This window comes from Phascolarctos cinereus, unplaced genomic scaffold, assembly GCF_003287225.1.
Source record: "Phascolarctos cinereus isolate Bilbo 61053 unplaced genomic scaffold, phaCin_HiC Scaffold_4;HRSCAF=312, whole genome shotgun sequence".
In the NCBI taxonomy this organism is placed as follows: Eukaryota; Metazoa; Chordata; class Mammalia; order Diprotodontia; family Phascolarctidae; genus Phascolarctos; species Phascolarctos cinereus.
This window is the reverse complement of record NW_027555847.1, coordinates 670,388,431-670,410,945: the sequence shown is the minus strand read 5'-3', so window position 1 is coordinate 670,410,945 and position 22,515 is coordinate 670,388,431. Positions and strand designations below refer to the sequence as shown.

Below are 22,515 nucleotides of genomic sequence, written 5' to 3'. Positions count from 1 at the left end.
TCTGCTGTGCCTCCCTGGAGTCTCCACTCTATTGTTAAGCTCTCCTTCATGCTGGATATTTTTCTCTGACACTGAATGAGACTTGGCTTTCTTTTAAAGACACCAAACCTGTCTCTATCCTTTTCAGTGATGGCCGTTCCCTTTCCTCACACCTGAAACACATCACCTGGCATACAGAAAATGCTTGTCAACTGACAAGACTCCCATCATCAGGAGGACCCCCACTGCCACTTTCAGAACCTGGCTCTGCACACCCTCCAGCAATTGTCCGAGCTCTTTCTTCTCTTTCTCCCATTGTCAAACTCCAAGAAAAAGCTATTTACACTTGTTGCCTCTACTCTCTTTCTTCTCACTGGTGCCTCAATGCTTTACATTGTTCCTGACCTCATTACTCAACTGAAACTGCCCTTTCCAAAGCTATTAACAATCTTTTGATTGCCAAATATGACAGTCTCTTCTCTGTCTTAATCCTTGACCTCTTCCTTCTCTATTTGACGCTGTTTGCCACCCTCTCTTCCTGGACCCTCGTCTGAGGATCAGGCCATCCTTACCTTCACCCTCGACAGCAGAGAACAAAGACTGCTAATATCCATCACTCTGTGGCTGGACTCCAGCAGTGCGTGCCCAGCGTGCTTCCTGACACACCTTTCACTTCTACTGGGACTCCGACCCTTGATCATACTCCAAGAACTGAACTGGAGTCAAGGCCAGAGATGCCCCCAAGCACCCCGAGCAAAACTGGCTCTGCTACTTCCTAGTGTGTGACTTTGGGCACAACACTTAATCTTTCTGGGCCTCAGTTCCCTCCTCTGTAAAAGGAGGGAGATGAAATAGTGATCCCTAAAGTCCCCTTCCAGGTGTCAGTACTGTGAACCCTCTACTCCTCTATGTTCCCCCCCCTCCAGCTTATGGAAAAATTGAATACCACCACCTTGGGAGGAAAAAGAAAGAAAGAAAAAAAATTCTAAGGTACATGAGAATGCATTAAGGGTGGTAACCAGTCTAAGAGTGGGAACACCTTAATCTAAGTAAGGTTATTGCCTTTCTGTACCCTTGACCAGACTGAATGGTTTGGGGAAATGGTTGCCGCCAAGGTGCACCAACATTTTAAATAACTACTTTTCTGTCAGTCAATAAGCATTTATTAAACACCCACTACACGACGGCACAGGGCTAAGCTTTGGGGATACAAAGAAAGGCAAAAAACAGTCCCTGCTCTCAAGGAGCTCCCAGTCTAATGCGGGAGTCAACATGCAAACAACTGCATACGAACAAACTAAATGCAGGATAATTGGAGCTAAACAACAGAGGAAAGACACTACCATTAAGGGGAACCAGGAAAGGTTTCTTGTAGAAGAAAGATTTTGGCAGAGACATGAAGGCAGCCAGGGAAGCCAGGAAGAAGAAATGAGGAGGGGAGAATTCCAAGCACAGGGGACAGCCAGTAAAAATGCCCAGAGTTAGAAGATGGAGTCTCTTGTTTGAGGAATAGCAAGGAGACCAGTAACACCCAACTACAGAATATATTATAATGTTAACCAACAGTTTTGGGAGAGTTCTTATCAACTGCCCTTCATTAATAATAGCTGACACTCATATAGAACTTTTAAACGTTAACAATATGCCTTATGTGCATGCTTCACATGAGCCTCCTAACAACTCGGGGAGGTAGGTAGTGCAGGTATTATCCCTTTTTTATAGATGAGAAGACAGCCTCAACAAGATTAAGTGACTTGCTCATGATCCCACAGTTTGTATGTGTGATGCACATTTTTGTACACTGGAGTCTTGGTGTTGGTAACCTCCCTGAGATAAAGTCCCGGGTGTGACACTAGAGACATTAGTGGGTCATTGGATCACAGCTCATTAGATCAAAGATTCAGATCACTGACGCAGGCTAGGAAGACATACAGTCAGTAGTTACTGACCAATTGACAACTTAGTCAAAAATCTCCCATCCTTTAGAGAAATTCAAGATGTTTGTTTCATTTTTTGTTTTAATTGCTAATGGGATTCTGGGGGAGCTAAGAAGCTACAGAGCAATGAGGCGAGGGACTTGTTTGATTGGAGTGAGGGGGAGGGGTTTGTTCTCTTTCCTTTTAGCACTTTTCATTCTTGGTAGGAAAACAGCATGACTAGCACCGTCGCAATGCTGCAAAGCCTGCTGAATGGTCTGATCTGAAACATCAACATTGGACACTGACCAAAGCCAACATCCAATGTGTAATCCATTGTTGGGCCTCCTTTCCCCGGAACTGTTTTTAAATAAGTGCCCAGACCACAGTGAGGAGATGATTTAAGTGTTTCATGCAAACAGTAAACCAAGCATCATGCGTATTTGTCTCTATTTCTTCTGTATAAGGTTCTTTTCCCTTCTGATACTTCGCATACGGGTAGATAAAGCATTTCTTAAGCACTTACTATGTTCCAGGCACTGTGGATACAAATACAAGCCAAAAAAACCCAAAACAATTTCTAACCTTACTTTCAAGGAGCTTACATTCTAATGGAAGAAGGCAACACACACAGGAGTTCTGGAATTTGAGGGATTGAAGTAGCTAGGAGGTGAAATCTAGAGAGTGGGAAGTGAGCAAGAGCTAAGTAAGAATGGCCTGGGTGCCAGAAATGGTGAAATGGTAGTCCAGGCCAGAGACTCTCCAATCAGAAGAAAGGGCCCCATAGGACAGGCAACAGTGAGAAGGCCACTGATGAAAAGGTGAAATCCAAAGTAGAAGGAATGCTGCTGGAAGTGGAATGAATTTCAGAATTTGATTCTCAGTATCTAAAAATAATCATTCCTTCAGTGGGCTGAATTCTAAATTATCTTTGTCTTGTCTTTCCCAAGCTTGCTGACAACAGAGATGTCTATGGACATTTGGTACCTGGGAGTACCAAGGAAGAAGAAGGCAGAAGAGGCCAGAACAGTACTGTTTAGAAAGAAGTGACTTTAAGAGGGACATGTGCATGCTAGAATTCATTCAAAGGAAGGTCATAGGATCTCAACTGGAAGGAACTTCAGAGATCATCTAATCTAGCCCATCTCTGAAACCATTAGCTGAAAGAAGTAGGGGTATTTATACTGGATACAAGATACCTTGGTGGGAGCATAATCACTGTCCTCAAATATCGGAAGATTTTCATGTGGAAGAGGCAGAAGACTTATGGTGACCCCAAGAGCCAGACATCCAGAGCCCTGGATTCTGGTCCTGTCTCTGTCTCTCCTTCCTCTTTTGTGGCGTTCTAAGCTGCTTCCTCCATCTGGACTTCTGTTCCCTCATTTGGAAAATGAGCAAACAACTTAAATGGACAAGTGTGGTGATATGCTCATGAGGCTTTGCTGACAGGCATGGAAGGGAAGTAGTTATTTTTTAACTTTAGGTATGAGAGTTTTTCCCTACATGACAGAATTAATTAGTTCATTGACCTAGACAAGAAAGACCTTTTCATTACAACTGGTGGCCAGCAGTGAGTACCTGAAAGGAAGTCTGGCAATATCTGTCGAATTTACTCATTCAATTTTAATAAACATTTTAAAACGACTACTATATGCTGACAGGATGGAAGTTTCTTGTGGGCAGAGGCTATTTCATTTTTGTCTTTATGTTTCTAGTGCCTGGCACACAGGAAATAATATAGTAACACTTAAAAGTGCTATAAGAATATCAGCTATTATTAATAAAGGGCAATTGATAAGAACTCTCCCATGGGGCAGCTAGGTGGCGCAGTGGATACAGCACCAGCCTTGAAGTCAAAAGGACCTGAGTTCAAATCCAGTCTCAGAGCAGACACTTGACACTTATTAGCTGTGTGACCCTGGGCAAGTCACTTAACCCTGACTGCCTAAAAATTAAAAAAAATTAAAAAAAATTAAAAGAACTCTCCCAAAACTGTTCATTAAAATTATTTATAAATAACAAAAAAAGCTTTATTTGTAATAACAAACTATGTGTCCAATGATTGGCTAGCTGAACAAATAATGGTATATGAACATAATGGAAAATTATTAGGCCATAAAGAACACCAAATATAAAGAATTCAGAGAATTATGAGAAGATTCATATGAAGTGATACAGAGTGAAGGAAGCAGAGCCAAAAGAACAATATACACAATTACAGTAAGTAAATACAATCGACACTGGAGAAGCAGTGAAATTCTGGTCAAAAATAATGTCAAGGTCATACTGTCCAAGTTAAAGGACACATCTTAACTTTCTGTTAATAATCAATAAACTTACTTTTCTTCTCCAGGGAATGTACTTTGCAGAGGGATTTGCTTGGGCATTTATTGGAAATTACACGTGGCATCAAAAATATATATATATCTCAAATACAATTCATTTAAGCCAAACTGAGGTCCTATAAGAATGATACTAAGAACACCAAAACTCAGAATGAACTGTCAAGGAAAGCCAAGGACAACAAAAAAGATTTTTAAAAGCTATACTGGAGAAAAGAGTTAAGAAGTATTCAATGTAGATGGGCAATGATGATGAATGGAGAGAAGACAATTATTCAGTTATGACTGTGCTTCTGTTTCTCTGTCAAGGAGAATGGTCTTTGGACAGAACAAAAGGAGAGACACTAAAAGAGTACCTCGCTGCCCTTAATGAGTTCAAGTGACTAGGCTCAGGCAAATTACATTCTGGGATACTGAAGGAGCTTTTCAGATGCTATTTCTGAGCCACAGTCAGCCATCTTTAAACGATCATGCAGAAGGCGAGGGGCGCTGGAGCTAGTGAAGGGCAAATGTCTCTTTTTTCATAAAAGAGAAAAGAGCAGAGTACAAAACCCACAAACTTGACTTTAACTCCTGGAAAAATTCTAGAATGTATTACTGAAAGGGGTCTATCTCAATGCTGGTGAACATTTAGAAAAGAAAGTGGAGATCACAAACGGCCACACTTTCTCTCTCGCTCTCTCTTTTTTTTTTTTTTTAAAGAAATCAACCAATCAACAAGCATTTATTAAGCATCTACTATGTTCCAGGAACTGTGTTAGGAGTGAGAGATACCAATACAAAGAATGAAACATCCCCTTCTTTCAGGGAGCTTATATTCTAATAAACAGAGCTACGCATTACTGTTTTTATATAATTGGATAAGATAAATCAATCATTTAATAATTATTAGGCAGAGTGCCACGCTTTCACCAGAAACAGGCCATGCTAGACTAACTTCATTTCCTCTTTCGACAGGCTAGATCAGGGGACTTTTGTAGATGTAGTTTACTTCCCTTTAGCAAAGCACTTGATGAAGTCCCTCAAGATATTTGTGAAGGCAAGATGGAGAGGTATAGGCTCGGCAGTAACACAATTAGGTGGACTCATAACTGGCTGAATGGCCATACCCAAAGCTTAGCAAAAGACTCTACCGTACTGTCCATCAAATTTGTGCTTGCCTCTGTGGTATTTAATATTTTCATCAATAACCTGGAAAATGGTACACATGGCATGCTTACCAAAAAAGCAAAAAGCACAAAGCTAGGAGAGGCAGCCAATAGGTTAAATGATAGAGCCAGCCAAAAAATACTTGACGGTCTAAGACACAGGGCCAAATTTAATATGATGAAATGTAATAGATTAATGGAAAGTCTTCCACTTGGGTTTTTAAAAAATCAACTACTCAAGTTGGAGGAGGCATGACTAAGCAACAGTTCATATGAAAAAGATCTTGTGATTTTAGTGGGCTGCAAGCTGAATATGAGACAAGACAGCCAAACGATTTTAGGCTACACGAAGAGGCTCAGGTATTCAGAAAGGGGGAGCAGATGCCCTCTATTGAGTTTACTCTGTTTTGATCAGGCCAACAGCTGGAGTACTGTTTTTCATTCTGCATGTCACATTTTAAGAACGGCATTAAGGAGCTGGAGAATGCCCCAGGGAGGGGGGAAAAAGAACTGTGAAGGACTTTGAATTCACATCATGTGATGACTTGCTGGAGGAACCAGGGATCTTTATATCAGAGAAGAGGCTTAGGAGGGATATGATAGCTATCTTCTATTATCTGAATGGCAGTTACCTGGAAAGAAGGATCATACTTGCTCTTTTTAGGCCCAGGGAATAGACCCGGGAATGATGTGGAAGCGGCAAAGAAGAAATTGTAGTCTTGGTGTCAAAGACAAACTTCCTAACAATGAGAGCTAGCCAAAAGTGCGATAGCACTAAGACAAAGATGGTTTTCCTTCCCTAGAGGTCTTCAAGCAAAGACTGGAGGATCAACCTAGCTGGGATGACAGGGAGATTTATATTCAGGTCAGGACTGGGTTAGATGGCCTCTAGGAACTCAGGGGTCCTGCACCCAACATGAAGCTCAGGGGCCTCCAGCAGGTGTTCTCAACGCTCCATGGCCTGGCACCACCCTACTTTTTCAAGCATTCTTCCAATCTTTATACTCTCTAGACTCTGGTCAAACCGGACAGTTCCCTGTGGTCCCAAACCTGCCCCTCACTTTGTAGCTCTATCTCTGCTTCCTTTGTTCACTGTATTTGGAACGCTCTCACTTCTCATCTCTGTTGAACCTTCTCGGCTCCCTAAAGGCTAACTCAGATGCCACCTCGGATCACTTTGCCCCTCTTCCCCCAAATCCCCCCATTTCTCTTTGTATCTCTCTAATGCATGTAACATGGACCTCGGTATGCATGATCACCACGGCACTTTATTTTCCTCCTAGACTGACTCAGCTCCTGGATGACGTTGGCCACGGTCAGCTCTAAACTGCCCTTCTCTAGAGGTAGCACGGTAGGGTGGGAAAAGCCCCGGCTGCGTCTGAGAGGCCCTGGGTTCAAATCCCATCTGATGCTCCTCATTTGAACCATGACGTCCCTTCCACCTCGACATCTGGGGTGCCACGACAGAGCTGAGACTGCCTCTTGCCTTTCTTTGTATCCCCAGTTTAGCCCAGTGCCTGGCACGTAGTAGGCGCTTAATAAATGCTTCTAGGCTGACTGCACACAGCAGGTGCTGCCTAAGCGCTCGTGGATGTGACGGGCTGCCTTGGGGCGGGGGTTGCAGCCAGATGTGGTAGGGCGCCTAGTCAAAGGGAATACTGACAGTGACAGGGACGTGGAGCAGGGTGGGGGAAGTCCCCGCCCCCGCCTTGGGGAGGGGCCGTTACCAGGCAACGCGGAGGGGGCAAGCGGCACTGGCCGGCCGGGTTTCCCTACCTTGCCCTTTAGGTCTAGCACATACACTGCGCTGGCCGACATGGCGGCGGCGGCGGCGGCGGCGGCGGCAGCGGGGAGGTCGAGGGCGAGAGCGAGGGCGAGGCGCGCAGCAAGAGAGGCGGCGGCACCGTGAACAGCAGGCGGGCGCACCCGACCCACGGCACCTCACTTCCACTTCCGCCCTGGAACCGTTACGTCCGGCCTGGGGAACGGCCTTCGGCCTCTGGCGCACGCGCATGGGAGGGAAGACATGGGCATGCACCACGTGTACGCGCCGCCGGGGCGCAGGCGCACTAAGCTCCGAAGAAGCCATTTATTACGCCGGAGCTCTGGCGGTAGCCGAGCCGTGTGGCTTAAGCAGCCTCAGGAAATGACGAGGCTGCCAGGCCCAGCGGATAGTCATAGTATCCACAACGTTGGAGCTGGATGGCAGCTTAGAGCTAGAACGTCAGCGCTCGGAAGCTGGGGAGGGCTTAGAGCCCAGAATGTCAGAGCCGAGAAAGCCCTTAGAACAGGGAACGTCAGAGCTTGAAGGGACATTAGAGCACAGAATGTAAGAACTGGGAAGGACCTTAGACCAGATTACATCAGAGGCAGGCGAACCCTTAGGGCAGGGAATGTCAGAGCTGGGAAGGCCTTCAAACTTGCCTAGGTTCACAGAGCCTGTATCAAAGGTGGGATTTGAAAGCAGGGTCTTCCTGAGTCCAGAGATAGGTACTGCATCCCATCCACTACATTCCACAGCTCTCTTAACTTGAATTCCTTTCTACATCCTTTACTGAACTCACATGCCACTCCAGGAAGCTCTCCCTGATCCCCATGGTTGACCACCTTCACTTCAGACCTCACGTAGCCCTCCTTCCAAGAGACTTCTCTCAGAAGGTTGCATAGTATTGTCACCCGAATTGCTTTTATCTCCCTGCTAGGCTTTAAGCCCTATGAAGGCAGGGAACTGTTTTTATCTAAACTTTGTATTTTCTCCATCACCTAGGAGCAGTGCTACTCTGCATATAGAAAGGAAGAATAATAGCTAAAATTTATATAGCACTTACTTGCCAGGCTCTGTGCGAAGCACTTTACAATTATTACCTCATTTGATCCTCACAACAGTCCTGAGAGGTAAAGCTCTATTATTATTCCCATTTTACAGATGAGGAAACAGACAAACTGGGGTTAAGTGATTTGCCCAGGCTAATACAATTAAGTGTCTGAATTTGAGCTCAGGTCTTCCTGACTCCAGACCTAGCAGTCTGTGCATTACCTGCGCACAGTCTGTGCAACACAGTATTTGTTGAAAGAACATAGAATTTTAGAGCTACCCAAAAAGCTGTAAGTGACTAGCTAAGACCACCACAGTTTGAAGCAGATGGGGGTGTGAGGAGTGGTGGGAAGTAGGGAGAAATTTGGGCCTGGAGTTAGGAAGACCTGGATTCAAATCCAGCCTCAAACACTTAGTAGCTGTGTGATCCTGGGCAAGTCATTTAACTTTTACTTGCCTCAGTTTACTCAGTTGTAAAATGGGGATAGTAATAGGGTTGTGGTGAGGATCAAATGAGATACTATTTGTAAAATCACTTAGCACACTATCTTGCCATAGCAGCTGATTAATAAATGCGTATTCCCTTCCCTCTTCCTCCCTGCAGCAGGGATCCTTAATATGGGGTCCATGGATAGTTTCAGGGGGCCTGTAAGCTTGGATAGAAAAAAATTATTTTGATTTCAATGTTTCTTTTGTAATCCCACATGTTTTATTGTATGCATTTAAGAACATTTTTATTTTATTGTTGGAACTGGGTCTCCTGTCTTGCCCAGGCTTGCCCAGCAGGGAAGCTTGGCCCTGGGCCAGGTCACCCTCTCTTCAGGCAGCTTGCTGTCTTTCCTCATCCTCCTCTCCTTCCTTGCTCCCTGGGGCTTATCATGTTGGTACTGAATATGGTGCAGATACCTTGATTAACTTTAGCCCCAGGGCAGCTAGGTGGCACAGTGGATAGAGCACCAGCATTGGAGTCAGGAGGACCCGAGTTCAAATTCGGTCTCAGACACGTAACACTCACTAGCTGTGTGACTCTGGGCAAGTCACTTAACCCCAATTGCCTCATCAAAACAAAAAACAAAAAAACTTTAGCCCCACTGCAAGCTCAGAACTCCTGAGTTCAAGCAATCCCCCAGCCTTGGCCTCCCCAGTACCATGGAGGGCAGGCCTATGGAACCACACTTGGATAAAATTATGACTGAGAAGGGGTCCATAGGCTTCACCAGACTGCCAAGAAATCCATGACTCCTGCTCTACAGCAGGGTAAACTTCCCTTCATTTTTACCAGCAACTGTCATCCATATTTCAATTCAAATAAACAACCACTTTTGTACAAGGCCCTTACCTTTATCCCAGTCTGTTTTTGTTCCTTCACCAGGTCAGTCTTCTCTGGTCTCAGATAACCAGTAATCGGTATCTTAAATATTGCCTCATTCCTCACCAGAGAAGGATAGGGAGGGAACCCATGCCCTGAGGCCACAAGGCAGCAGATATATTACCAGGTTTTGCATCCTCAGGCTTGAGAGGGTTCTTGCCCAGGGCCGCCACCATCAGTAACAGAAGCAACCTTGGATCCCAAGTATACCAGACTACTCACAGCACAACTTCTTTGTGGTAGCAGAGAATTAGAAACAAAAATGGGCATCCCCTGAGGAATACCTGAGGAGGCTGCCAGCTGGCACGGTGGATAGAGGATTAGAGTCAGGAAGACCAAAATTCAAATGCAGCTTCAGAAACTTACAAACTATATGATCTTGGGCAAGACACGAAATCTGCCTCAGTTTCCTCAACTGTAAAATAAGGGTAATAATCACACCTACCTCCCGGGGTTGTTGTGAGAATCAAATATTTGATAAAAGCTCTTAGCAAGTGCCTGGTACATAGTAGGCACTTAATGTTCATTCCCTCTCCCCCTTCCCTGCCAATGCAGGAAGATGATGGAGGGGCTGTAATGGGTGGGAGAACAGCATGGTGGCCAGTTTGGCTGGGCTGTAGAACGTAGGCAGTGGAGTAATACACCAAGCCCCTCACTTATGCCATAAATTTCTTTTTCACTAGTTTACCTCCACACTGGGATTGCATAGTCTCACCTTGGTTTCTTCATTCCTTATTTCCTTCAAAATTCAGTTCAAGGGTCATTTTCTGCATGAAGCCTTTCCTCATCCCTGCAGCTGCTAGTCTCTTCCCCTCAGAACTTATTTTTTCCTGCATACTTCTGCATGTACATGTTATCTCCCCAATAGAATTAGAAGCTTTCTGAGGGCAAGGATTCTTGTTTTATCTTGTGCCTAATGCATAGTAGGTACTTAACAAATGTGTTGTGATTGAATGGCTAAAGAAATTGTAGGTTGTGAATTTAATGGAATATTACTGTATTGTAAGAAATGATGCGTAATTCAGAGAAACATGGAAATACCTGTATGAAGTAGTGCAGTGAAGCAAGCAGAACCAGGAAAATCAACTATTCCTTGACTACAGTTAGCCAACAAGCATTTATTAAAAGCACTAAGCTAGATGCCAGAGACATAGAGAAAAACATGAAGCAGCCCCAGCCCTCAAGGAGCTTACATTCTATGGGGGAAACTATATGGACTATTAGTTAAATGTATACACAAAATAAATATCATGTAATTTTTTTTTTAAGATTAAGGTCCTAGCATCTGGGGCTGGGGCAGGGTAGGGGCAGGATTCAGAATTTGTAAAGGCTTCATTTAGAAAGTATAATTTCAACAATTTTGAAGGGAACTGGTGCAGCATGGGAAATAGCCAGTGCCAACGCAGGGAGGTGATGGAGGGGCTGTAATGGGTGGGAGAACAGCATGGGGCTGGGCTGTAGAACGTAGGCAGTGGAGTAATACACCAAACCCCTCACTTATGCTATAAATTTCTTTAAATGGGTAAATGTTTTAAATATAAAAGATCATATAAGAAAATTAGAGGTGACTATAAGGCTGTATCTTTCAACCTACCTTTTCAACAGGTTAGGGAGAGAATTCATAACCACACGGGTCAACCTCGTAAAATTTAGTCCCTGATAGGAGTCGTCTAAGACAGCCTCTATTTTTCAGATGAGGTCACTTGAGAACCAAAGTGGTAGAGTGATTTGTCCAAGGCCACACAGTAAAGTAGTAAAACCGGACTTTGAAGCTAGATCCATACTTTTTTCTGCTCTCCTGCTGCTTCTTAAGGGATAGAGATTACAAAAGACAGTTTTGATTGTGTCAAATTATAAAGCTTTTACCCCACCAAATCAATGCCACTTAACCTAAGAGATTATGGATTGGGGGAAAACATCTTTGTATCAGAGACTTCTGATAAAAACCTGACATCAAAAATGTACGTGGAAAAAAAAAAGTACAAAATGTACATGGAACTAACTCAAATATATAATCCAAAAGACATGTGGTTAAAGGCTATAATTTTCAAAAGGAGAAATGCAAATCATTAACCACATTAACATTTTCAGTCACTTTCTAATGAAATAAAATGAAAAAATATGCAAATTAAAATGTCTGAGGTATTATCTCACACCCACCAAATTGGCTAAGATGGTAAGAGGTCAGAAGCAGTCAATGTTGGAAGGGCTGTTCACTAAATGTATTGATGAAATTAAACTTACTCAATTTTTGTGGACAACAATTTTGAATGATGCAAAAAAAGGTGAAACTGATGAGCACAGTAACCTAGTGTCTGATAAACCCAAAGATCCCAGCTATTGGAGCAAGAACTCACTGTTTGACAAAAAATGCTGGGAAAATCTGGAAAGCTGTCTGGCAGAAACAAGGCATAGAACAACATCTCACACTGAATACCAAGATAAAACTCCAAATGTGTACATGGTTTAGACATAAAGGGTGACATCATAAGCAAATTAGGAGAGCAAATTACTTGTCAGTTCTATGGAGAGTGAGAGTTCGTGACCAAACAAGAGACAGAGAGGCTCACGTGAGGTAAAATGGATAATTTTAGTTACATTAAATTAAAAACAAATACAGCCAGAGTTAAAAGGAAAGCAGGAAACTGGGGAAAATTTTTTGAGATAAAGGTCTTATTTCTCAGGTATATAGGGAACTCAGCCAAATTTACAAAAATAAAAGCCATTCCCCAATTGCCAAATGGCCAAAGGATATTAACAGGCAGTTTTCAGAAGAAATCAAAGTTCTCAATAGTCATATGAAAATGTTCCAATGATCTTACAAAAACATGGAAAGATTTGCACGAAATAATGAACAACAGCATAAGCAGAACCAAGAGAACATCGTATACAGTTAACAGCAATGTTGTTTTAAGAATGACTGAGCAAATAAGTTATTTTATTTTTTTAAATTAGACAGTTGGCTTAAGTGACTTGCTTAGGGTCACACAGCTAGTGTCAAGTGTTTGGTCTGAGGCTGGATTTGAACTCAGGTCCTCCTGACTCCGGGGCCAGTGCTCTATCCACTGTGCCACCGGTTATTTTGATTATTATAAATACCCAAACAAACCAGAAAGACATATGAAGAAAGATGCTATTTGCATCCAAAGAACTGCTAAATAGATACACTGAATAATTTTGTGTGTGTTTTATGATAGCTATTTCTAGGGGAGTGAAGAAAAAAAAGGAAAAAAGAAATTTATATAACTTTGTTACGTGCTTGTTTTATTCCACAAATTTAAAAAAAACGGAAGAGAAAAATGTCCTAAATCACTATTACAGAAATACGAATTAAAACAACTCTGAGGCACACCACCTCATACCCACTAGATTGGCTAACAGAAAAGGAAAATGACAAGTGCTGGGTTAGATAAGGAAAAATAGGGACATGAATGCTCCATCGGTAGAGCTGTGAACTGGTCCAAGCATTCTTTTTTTTTTTTGGCAATTGGGTTTAAGTGACTTGCCCAGGGTCAGACAGCTAGTAAGTGTCAACTATTTTGTCTAAGACCAGATTTGATCTCAAGTCCTCCTGACTTTAGTGCTAGTGGTCTATCCACTGCACCACCTAGCTGCCCCCGGTCCAAGCATTCTGAAGAACAATTTGGAACTATGCTCAATGGGCTAATCAAACTGTGCATACCCTTTGATCTAGCAATATCACTACTAGGTCCATATCCGAGAGATCAAAGAAAAATGATGTGTATATACAAAGCACTCATAGCAGCTTTTTGTGGTGGCAAAGAACTGGAAACTGCCAGACAGCCATCAGATGGGGAATGGCTGAACAAGTTATGGTACAGTATATGATTGAGATGGAATACTATTATGCTGAGATGATGAGGGGGATGATTTCAGAAAAACCCAGGAAGACCTATGTGAATTAACATAGAGTGAAGTAAACAGAACTAGATCATTGTACAGAGTAACAGCAACACTATAATGATGATCAACTGTGAAACCTAACTCATAAATACAACGATCGATGACAGCTCCCAAAGATTCATGATGAAAAATGCTATCTACCTATAGAGAACTGATGGATTCTGAGTGCAGACTGAAGCATATTTTTTTCTTCCCACGTGGTTAACGTGGAAATGTTTTGCATGACTTCATATGCATAATGGGGGGGTAAGGAGGGGGAGAGGGAGGGAGAGAGGGAGAGGAAGAGAGAGAGAGAATGAATTTGAATTTGGAATGGTGGGTGGGAAATCAAACTATTCATACCCTTTGATCCAGGGCATATACTTAATGTAGGAAGGCATTGTGATATAGTAGAAAGAACTCTGACTCTGGTCAGAGAGCCTGGGTTCAATTCAAACCTTTAACATTTACCACCTGTGTCACTGGGAAGTCAGATAACCTCTCCCTGGACTTCAGCTTCCTCAGAAGAGGGTTGGATTAAATGAACCCTAAAGTCCCTTTCACCTCTAGATCTAAGATTGCCCTCCCTCCTCCTCCCACCAATCAGTAAGAAGAGACCCTAGCAGGGGTGGGGGAACCTGTAGCGGTTTCTAGTTTCTAGAAATTTGTTCCTATACATACAAAAGCATTTACAGCAACACTTTTTAATAATAGCAAAAAGTTGGAAATAGAGTTATCTCTGGGGTGTGGAATGATTGAACAAAATTGTGGTATAAGACTGTAATTTACATTCCTTACTCATTTCCTTATTGTGCCATAAGGAATGAAGAACATGAGGAATTTTGAGAAACATGGAAAAACCTGTGTTAAATGATGCATGTGGAATATACATGAAGGCAATAATGTAAATGAAGACATCACCAAAAGAAGACAAGAAAACTCAGATCAAATATAATGGACAACGGTTGTTCTGGATAGCTCAAGTTAAAACACAAGTCCATGTTCTTTGTTAAGAAATGGTTAACAACCAATGTGGACTGGTTCTCTTAGTCACTCTATCAAAAAATTTGGCTTAACTGCCTTTTTTTTGGCGGGGAAGGTGGGGGAAGAGATACTATGGCATTTGCGGGGAAGGGAACCATAGTGTGCATGTACATGTGTGTTGTGAAGTTAAATGGTTGTGTAAAAGGAGGCAGGGCCAAGATGGCAGGGTAGCAGGAATCAATATGGTGAGGTCCCAAACTCCTCCAAACAGATGCAGAAAATGCACCAGACTGAATCCTGATGGGAATATACAAAAGTCACAGTGAATAAGACAGACTAAGAGAGACACTGGGGACAGTGTATGGCCGGGTGGGGATTTTAGCACCCAAGGAGGGGCTGTGAATCCACAGGGGGCACCAGGTACAGAGTTTCGGGAACAGGTACCAACTGGCAGTTTTGTCACCCACTTCCTGCTTCCAGGTCACAGATCCAAGTCAGAATGAGAAGGGCAATTGTGTTCAGGGTGGTTTTCCAGAGTAGGGAGTGGCTGAGTGGTTGCTGGTCTTGGGTTGGGTCAAGGAGCAAGTTCAGAAGCAGCAGCTCCAGCATGGCTCAGATCCGAGGAGCAGAGCAAGATCTCAGTTCCAGCCTTTAGCCCATTCTGAAGCCTGCAGAGGAAAAACCAGAGCAGAAATCCTAGACCAAAAGGGAGCCTACAGTGCTGTCATTTTGAACCTGTAGAGCTTCCCAGATGGCTCACAGTGGCTGAGTCCAGTCAGCCCAGGGGGCAACAATCAGACACTGTACTGTATGTGACCACTCAGGGAGCACTGAAGGCTTATATTTCCCCAGCCTGAGATCTTGGAACAACACAAGAAAGCAGCAGCAGGCCAACCCAGAACTTCTCTCTGGCAGTGTGTGCAGCCCAGCCCTAAAATACTCCCCCATCTATTCTCCTTCAAGTCATGGGAGCATAGATTTCAAGCTGGAAAGTATCTTAGATGTCAGAGTCCTACTTTCTCATTTTACAGGTCAGGAAACTGATGTTAAATGACTTGCCCAAGTTGATACAAATTAAGTAGTAGATGATAACATGCAAAGTACAGCAAAAGCAGCCTTGCTTCTCTGATGTCCTTCCTGATCCCTTATCAAGATAAGGAAGCAACTCTGGGCTCCCAAAGACTATGGCCCTAGAGCACAAACTGGCAGATTCTACCAAACTGGGAAGGCTTTGAATACAAGCCCCAGTGATTGCCTATGAACTTATCTGAGGTCCACCCAGCTTCGATAAGTAGGCAGCTTCATCACTAGGTTAGTCACCAAGCGATCACCATAGCAAAGACTAGGTGGAGGGAAATCCTCTGTCATGAAATTATCCTCCAAACACTGAAACAGCTTTATTATTTTCAAGTAGGAGAGTAAGGAAATGATAACTGGCTATAATTAGCACCTTAGAGTCTGTTGGTACTGGCGTAGCAAGGTTTTTTTTCAATAGACAGTTAATAAAAGAAACTGTTAGCTCAGAGGCCAAATTATCACACTTCCCTGGTTGGACACTCGTATTAGTAAGTTTCAATGACTTTGTATAAATAATTGCATTTTTTTAACCTAAAAGATTAGAAATGTTATGTGTCACAAAGACACTTAAATAACCATGAGTCCCACTTTAATAAAATGTGACAAGTTACTAACTTGATCACAGAGCCTTTAAAAATAGTCTTAGCAGGAAACATCAAAAAAAGAAAAAGGGGGGGAAGCATTTACAGAACAGGCCACAGTTACACAGTCATCCAGAACAAACACAAATGAGTCCTCTTCCTCGGGGCCACAACACTGAATGTTGTAGGAGTCTATTTTGTCCAGCTGACTTTGGGGATATCATAATGTTCAGTAAGAGTGTCTAAATGTCTGTTGAAGTCCTAGAGGGGAGGAAGAAAAGAAAGTGCTTCAGCACAAGACCAGAAAAATTATACAAATTTCCTATCTTGGCTGCTACTTCCCAAAGCGTCCTCTCTTCCAATTAATACATTCTGCCCTCCGATCCCCATTGTAACGTAAGCTGGAAGCTCTTCCCTTTTGCTAATACAAATCCACAAAGGGGCAGTGGCAAAATGGAAAGAACGTGGGCTTTGGAGTCAGAAAACAGGTTCAAATCCTAAATCTGGGCCTTACTGTGTCACCCTGAGTAAGTCTCTCTTCTACTCAGTGAAACAGAAATAAATACTTGCAATATCTGCCACACCTGGCTATTGTGGCTAAAGTGTTTTTGTAAATAAACCCCAAAGCATTTTATAAAGGTGAGCTCCTATTATCAATTATACCTCCCTGGAAATCCTTTTCCCCATCCACTATCTCCCTCATATTTACATATCTGGTGTGCTGGTTTGCAAGAATTCTCACCTAATCAAGCTACAAGAAAATCAAAAATGCCTCTACTCAAATTCTCCTGCCTTCTACCACTATTTCTTGCCCTACTCACCACTGAAGGTGATACAATACAACATATAGGACTCAGAATGCTTGCTAAAAGCTACTGGTTCAGCCATAGTATTTTATTGCTTGGTAATTCTTACCTCCACCCTTTGCTTATGAGTTTTGGATGCCTTCTTTAAGATTCTTTCCATTTGCTTAAAGGGAAAAAAAAAAGAAAGGTTATAAATTCACACATCCTAACCACCAACTGGGCCCACTAAGAGCAGGGAGGTATAACTCTCATGGAACTAACTGCCCTCTGTAACATTTTGAGTGGTTTCTTGAAATGTTATAGAGGGCAGCTAGTGCCATAGTTAGATAATTTAATGCATTGCTGACAATTGCCAGAAAAATGTTACAGTAGGGGTTTGAAGGATTTTTAAACACTGTAGTTATAATATATTAAACAAGTTGTTTCTGAACAATATTGGGCAGGGGATAAAATTATAAAGCACAATGACACTTCCCTTCCTATGCCTCTCAACTTCACCCCTACCTATTCCACCACTCTCCACATTCTGAGAAACTCCCATTGTTGTAAACAAACTGTTCCACATCCTCTCTCTTCTTAAAGAACATCACGTGTAGAAAATACCTCACAGATCATCTAGCTGCACCCACTTAATTCCAGATGAGGTAACTGAAGCCCAGAGGAGGTGACCTGTCTAAAGCTGCTCATGGAATTAGTTACGCAGTATAGTGTGTATCCATTCCTCCCCCGCCCCATGACTACAGCTTTGGCCTCCAAAATATGTCCTTCGAACATGGCTAGATAAGTCTTTCTCATACAAAGATTTTTGTGTGTATTAGGTGGCACAGTGGAAAAAGCACTGGACTTGGGAGTCAGAAAAGTTTGGACCTTAATTTCTGCCTCAGACAGTTATCAGCTGTTGTGATTCTAGGTAAATCACTACAACTCTCTCAGCCTCAATTTCCTTATCTATAAAAGGGGGTTAATAACTGGACCTACTTTGCAGGGTTGTTGTGAGGATCAAATAATATACTATAGCTAAAGAGCTTTGCAAACCTTAGCGCACCATTAAATACTTGATGTTCTCTGCTTTGATATTTTTATGGTTCCATATGGCCTACTGTGGTAGTCCAAAAAACCTTGCCTCTAGGCTGCCTCTGCTCTGCATAGTCCTTTCTACATGTCCTAGTCTCCTACCTCTTCCTAGAACCTTTTGTATCTGGAACCTTACATGTTGAAAGCTTCCATGCCTTATGGAAGGCGATCAATCTCTATATCTTCTTCATCTACGACATCAAGGTAAAAAAAAACCAATCAGACCCTTCTGGGCATGGGCTCTTGTCTCATGTAAACTTTCTATTTCCCCAGCAGAGAATATAGGGCTCTGCACACAGTAGGTGTTTTTTTTAAAATAAATGTTCTGTGAAGGATTAGAGACCATCTGGTTGAACCTTCTCATGTTATAACTGAGGAAAATGAGAGAGGGTTAATTTTTATTATAGTTGTGAGTACATAGTTATATAGTCTTTTTACAGATTTTTTTTACATTTTACAGATAAGAGAACAGTTCACAGCTCATGTCAGAGACGCAATCTGAACCAAGTATTTTCCTACAAATTACGCCTAACTCTGCCTCTCAGTCACTCAATGCCCCCATCGACCTCTCCTGCTTGTATTTCTGCCTAAGGCAGGCAGAACATATAAAATTTCTTTTCCACATGACAGATACCTAAATGCAGCTAGAAATGCAACACTTTCTCTTCTTCCCCATGCCCCCCCTTCCCCCCCCCCCGTATTCTGTTCTCTAGGTTAAAAACACCCTGGGTTCCTTCAACGTTTCTCCATGATCTCCAGTCCCTTCAGGTTCCTGGTCACTCTCCTCTGGCTTACCAATGTGTTTCATAAACAGTGGCACTCAGAACCGAACAAAGACCCCAAATGTAGTGAGAGACTCAGGCAGAAAGGCGATCCCCGCCCTCCCTCCGTTTTAGCTGCTGTCCAAGGTTCTCAACCTTGTTTGTGTCAAGGCCCGTGGGCAGTCTGGGGGAAGCCCATGGCGCCCTTGCCAGAACACTGTATAAGATAAAATGCCTCCATCGCTCACCCTCTTCTCCTGCATCTTCTCGTAGGCGATCTGCGCCGGCGTCCGCTTGTCCAGCCCCCTCCGCTTCTCCTCCTCGTTCTTCTTGCTCGTCACGATCTGCTCCAGAACCTTGCTCTTGTCCTTGTCCTTCCTCTTCTTCCTGGGAGAGCAGACGGACGGACGGATGGTTGGACGGACGGACAGACGAGGCCTCACTCGGCACCAGGTAAGGGCTAGCTTTAGGCCTCGGACCCTGCCTCCCGCCCCACCGCCCCCGTATCCCCTGCGGCCCCGACGCCGCCGTCGCACTTACCGCTTCGTTACGCCCAGTTCCGATACCCCTTTAAGCTTCAGAGCGCTCCTCTGTACCTGCTCGTACTCCGCCATACCGGCAGCTTCCGCCCAGCGCTGCTCCTACCTCACTTCCTGTTTAGGGTCCACGCGGGGCACGACGGGAAGGACGCGAATCGCGCCTAGGGTGGGGTCCTTTTATGCCTACGGACGCCGGGGCTAAGGAGAGGCGGGCCAGAGCGCCGCGGAGCACGTCGGGAAGTTAGATAGTGGGCCTGCGCTGCGTAACTGCTGAAGGGATTGAGTGGCTCCAGTGGAGGACGGAAAATAGGCCGTGCGCCTGCGCGAGGTGCCTGCGGCTAGAGGGCGGGGGAGCGGACTTGTATTCCCTTTGGAGAGACGGAAAAGCTTTGTGGAAGACGAAGCTGTTTGGGTTGTTGGTCCGCCCCGACCATTGGATGTGTAACATTAGGCACGGTCCCCTCAGACGCTCAGTCTCCCCTCTATCCGTAAAATGATCGTTCCCATTCTCTTGATTTCAAGGAGCATTTGTAGTGTCCTCAGATATTTACTAGCCGTGTGACCTTGGGCAAGTCACTTAACCTGTGATTGCCTCAGTTTCTTCCTCTTTAAAATGGAGATAATAACATCATGTACTTCTCAGGGTGGTTGTGGGGCTCCAAAGCGCTTAGCACAGTGCCTGGCACGTAGTAGGTTCTCAGCAAATGCTAGCTAGTATTATTACTGTGTGGCAGGCTCTGTGCTAAGCGCTGGGAAGACAGAAACAAATATATACCATTTCCTGGAGAATAGGGCTGTCCCCTAGACATGTAAAGACAGGTTTATTTGGAGAGAAATCAACAATTCGAAGGTGAGGAGGCGGTGGCTATCAGGGAAGGCTTCCCATAGGCCGTGACATGTGAGCTGAGCTGTTGTCTGAAGCCAGGTTTCCCAAGGGGAGGAAGTTTATGCCACGGATCTTGGATGCATCCAGGCTTATCCGTGTCTAAATCCTCTCATTCCCCTCCTCCCTCCTAGCAGAGAACCTCACCCCATATTTCACTGGAAAAATGGAGGCCATGTCTCCATCAGCTCCATCTGGTCACTCATGTTCCATCCATACTGACCCACTTGTTGAACTCAGTATTTCGTCCCTCTTTGCCTCTGTGTCAACTGTCCTCCATGTCTCACTTTTTTTTATTTGCTGTTATATCCCCAGCTCCTCCTGTAGCGCCGTGCATGTAGTAGATGCTTCATAAATGCTTACTGAATGCCATTTCATCTCTGTAGGAAGCTCCCCAGGTCTCTAACAATGCACATCTACTACTGTTCTGCAGTTTATAGTCTTATAGAGGTTGTCTTGTAGAAGAGAAGGGAATCTAAATTTTGTTGTTGTTCGTCCTTTATTCTTTTTTTTTAGCATTTATATTAATTTATTTTTAGTTTTCAACATTCACTTCCACAAGATTTTGAGTTCCAAATTTTCTCCCCATCTCATCCCTTCCCCCACCCCGAGATAACCTGCATTCCAAATACCCCTTCCGCTAATCTGTCTCCCTTCTATCTCCCACCCTCCTTCTCTTATCCCTTTCTCTTTCTGTTTTCCTATAGGGCAGGATGGATTTCTATACCCCATTACCTGTATATCTTATTTCCCAGTTGCAGATGAAAACAAAGGAATCTAAATTTTTCCAGGCATTATAATCCTGGAATTGAGCCAACTAGGAAAGATTTCTTGGGTCTTGGGTTGCTTCCAGAGTTAGCCCAAGCTTGAGAGTGAACAGATTTGGCCTTCTAGAGAGAAGGGGGAATTCCTGAGCAATGCATCTCTCTCTCTCTTTTTTTAATCAATTTATTTTTAGTTTTCTTTTTTTTCTTTTTTTAAAAAATTTTTTAAATATAAATTTATTTATTTTTAGTTTTCAATATTCACTTCCACAAGTTTTTGAGTTCCAAATTTCTCACCCCTCCCCCTACCACAAAATAGCATTCATTCTGAATACCCCTTCCCCTGGTCTGCCTTCTCTTCTATCTCTCCCCCCTCCCTTCTCTTATCCCTTTCCCTTCTATTTTCCTGTAGAGCAGGATAGACTTCTGTACCCCATTTCCTGTATTTCTTATTTCCCAGTTGCATGTGAAAACATTTTTTTAAAAAACATGTGTTTTTAAAACTTTGAGTTCCACATTTTCTCCCTTCCTCCCTCCCCACCCACCCTCATTGAAAAGGCAAGCAACTCAATATACTTTGTACATGTGCAGTTATGCAAAACACTTCCTTAGTAGACATGTTGTGAAAAATTAACTCTATTTCCCTTAATCCTATCCTGCCCTCCCATTTATTCTATTCTTTCTTTTGACCCTGTCCCTCCTCAGAAGTATTTGCTTCTGATTACCCTCTTTCCCAATCTGCCCTCCTCTCTATCACCCTCCTGCTCCTATTTTCCTGTAGGGTAAGACAGATTTCCATATCCAATTGAATGTGTGTGTTATTCTCTCCTTAAGCCAAATCCTATGAGAATAAGATTCCTCATTCCCTCTCACCTTCCCCTGTTTCCCCTCCACTGTAGAGACTTTTCTTTTCTGTTTTTTTGTGAGATAATTTACCCCATTCTACCTCTCCCTTTCTTCTCCGAGTATCATCATCTCATGATCATCCCTTAATCTTATTCTCCAGATATGACCCCTTAATCTTCAACTCACCCTGTGCCCTCTATCTATCTATCTATCTATCTATCTATCTATCTATCTATCTATCTATCTATCTATCTATCTATCTATCTCTCTATCTATCTATCTATCTATCTGTCTATCTACATACATACAAACAATTTTTGTCCTTCAACTACCCTAATACTGACAAAGTTCTCATGAGTTACAAATATCATTTTTCCATGCAGGAGTGTAAACAGTTCAATCTTAATATGTCTCTCTTTCCTGTTTACCTCTTCATGTTCCACTTGAGTCCTGTATTTGAAAGTCAAATTTTCTATTCAGCTCTGGTCTTTTCATCAAGAATGCTTGAAAGTCCTCTATTTCACTGAATGACCATTTTTTCCCCTGAAGGATTGTACTCAGTTTTGCTGGGTAGGTGATTCTTGGTTGTAATCCTATCTCCTTTGCCTTCCGGAATATTATATTCTATGCCCTGCAGTCCTTTAATGTAGAAGCTGCTAAATCTTGTGTTATCCTGATTGTGTTTCCACAGTACTTGAATTGTTTCCTTCTGGTAGCCTGTAATATTT

General features: G+C 43.2%; 2 protein-coding genes across 4 annotated transcripts in view; both read right to left on the bottom strand.

Annotated features, from left to right (window-relative positions):
* AP1M1 (adaptor related protein complex 1 subunit mu 1) overlaps nt 1–7,352 on the bottom strand; it is a 28,824-nt gene extending 21,472 nt beyond the window's left edge. For 2 of the 3 annotated variants that reach the window (XM_020969305.2, XM_078154058.1), the window contains exon 1: nt 552–695. In XM_020969305.2, coding sequence (XP_020824964.2) covers nt 552–680 — 129 coding nt within the window. In that variant the 5' untranslated portion in view covers nt 681–695. Of the gene's footprint in view, nt 1–551; nt 696–7,161 lie in introns of those variants that run through there. The other variant, XM_020969304.1, reaches the window with a different exon arrangement.
* A 4,788-nt stretch (nt 7,353–12,140) lies between these two features.
* FAM32A (family with sequence similarity 32 member A) lies at nt 12,141–19,433 on the bottom strand. Its single transcript, XM_020969225.2, has 4 exons — nt 19,296–19,433; nt 19,004–19,142; nt 17,030–17,083; nt 12,141–16,375 (listed from the first exon to the last, which is right to left on the bottom strand). The coding sequence occupies exons 1-4, from the start codon at nt 19,367–19,369 to the stop codon at nt 16,307–16,309; spliced, it is 336 nt and encodes a 111-aa protein (XP_020824884.1). The 5' UTR covers nt 19,370–19,433; the 3' UTR covers nt 12,141–16,306.
* Between the last annotated feature and the right edge of the window lie 3,082 nt (nt 19,434–22,515).

Bases quoted from the DNA above. Each gene is read 5' to 3' on its own strand.
- FAM32A (XM_020969225.2), bottom strand. From the start codon at position 19,369: ATGGCGGAGTACGAGCAGGTACAGAGGAGCGCTCTGAAGCTTAAAGGG. The intron at 19,143-19,295 runs GTAAGTGCGACG...CTGCTCTCCCAG, and splicing joins GAACTGGGCGTAACGAAGCG to GAAGAAGAGGAAGGACAAGG. The intron at 16,376-17,029 runs GTAAGAATTACC...CCTCCCCTCTAG, and splicing joins CTCATAAGCAAAGGGTGGAG to GACTTCAACAGACATTTAGA.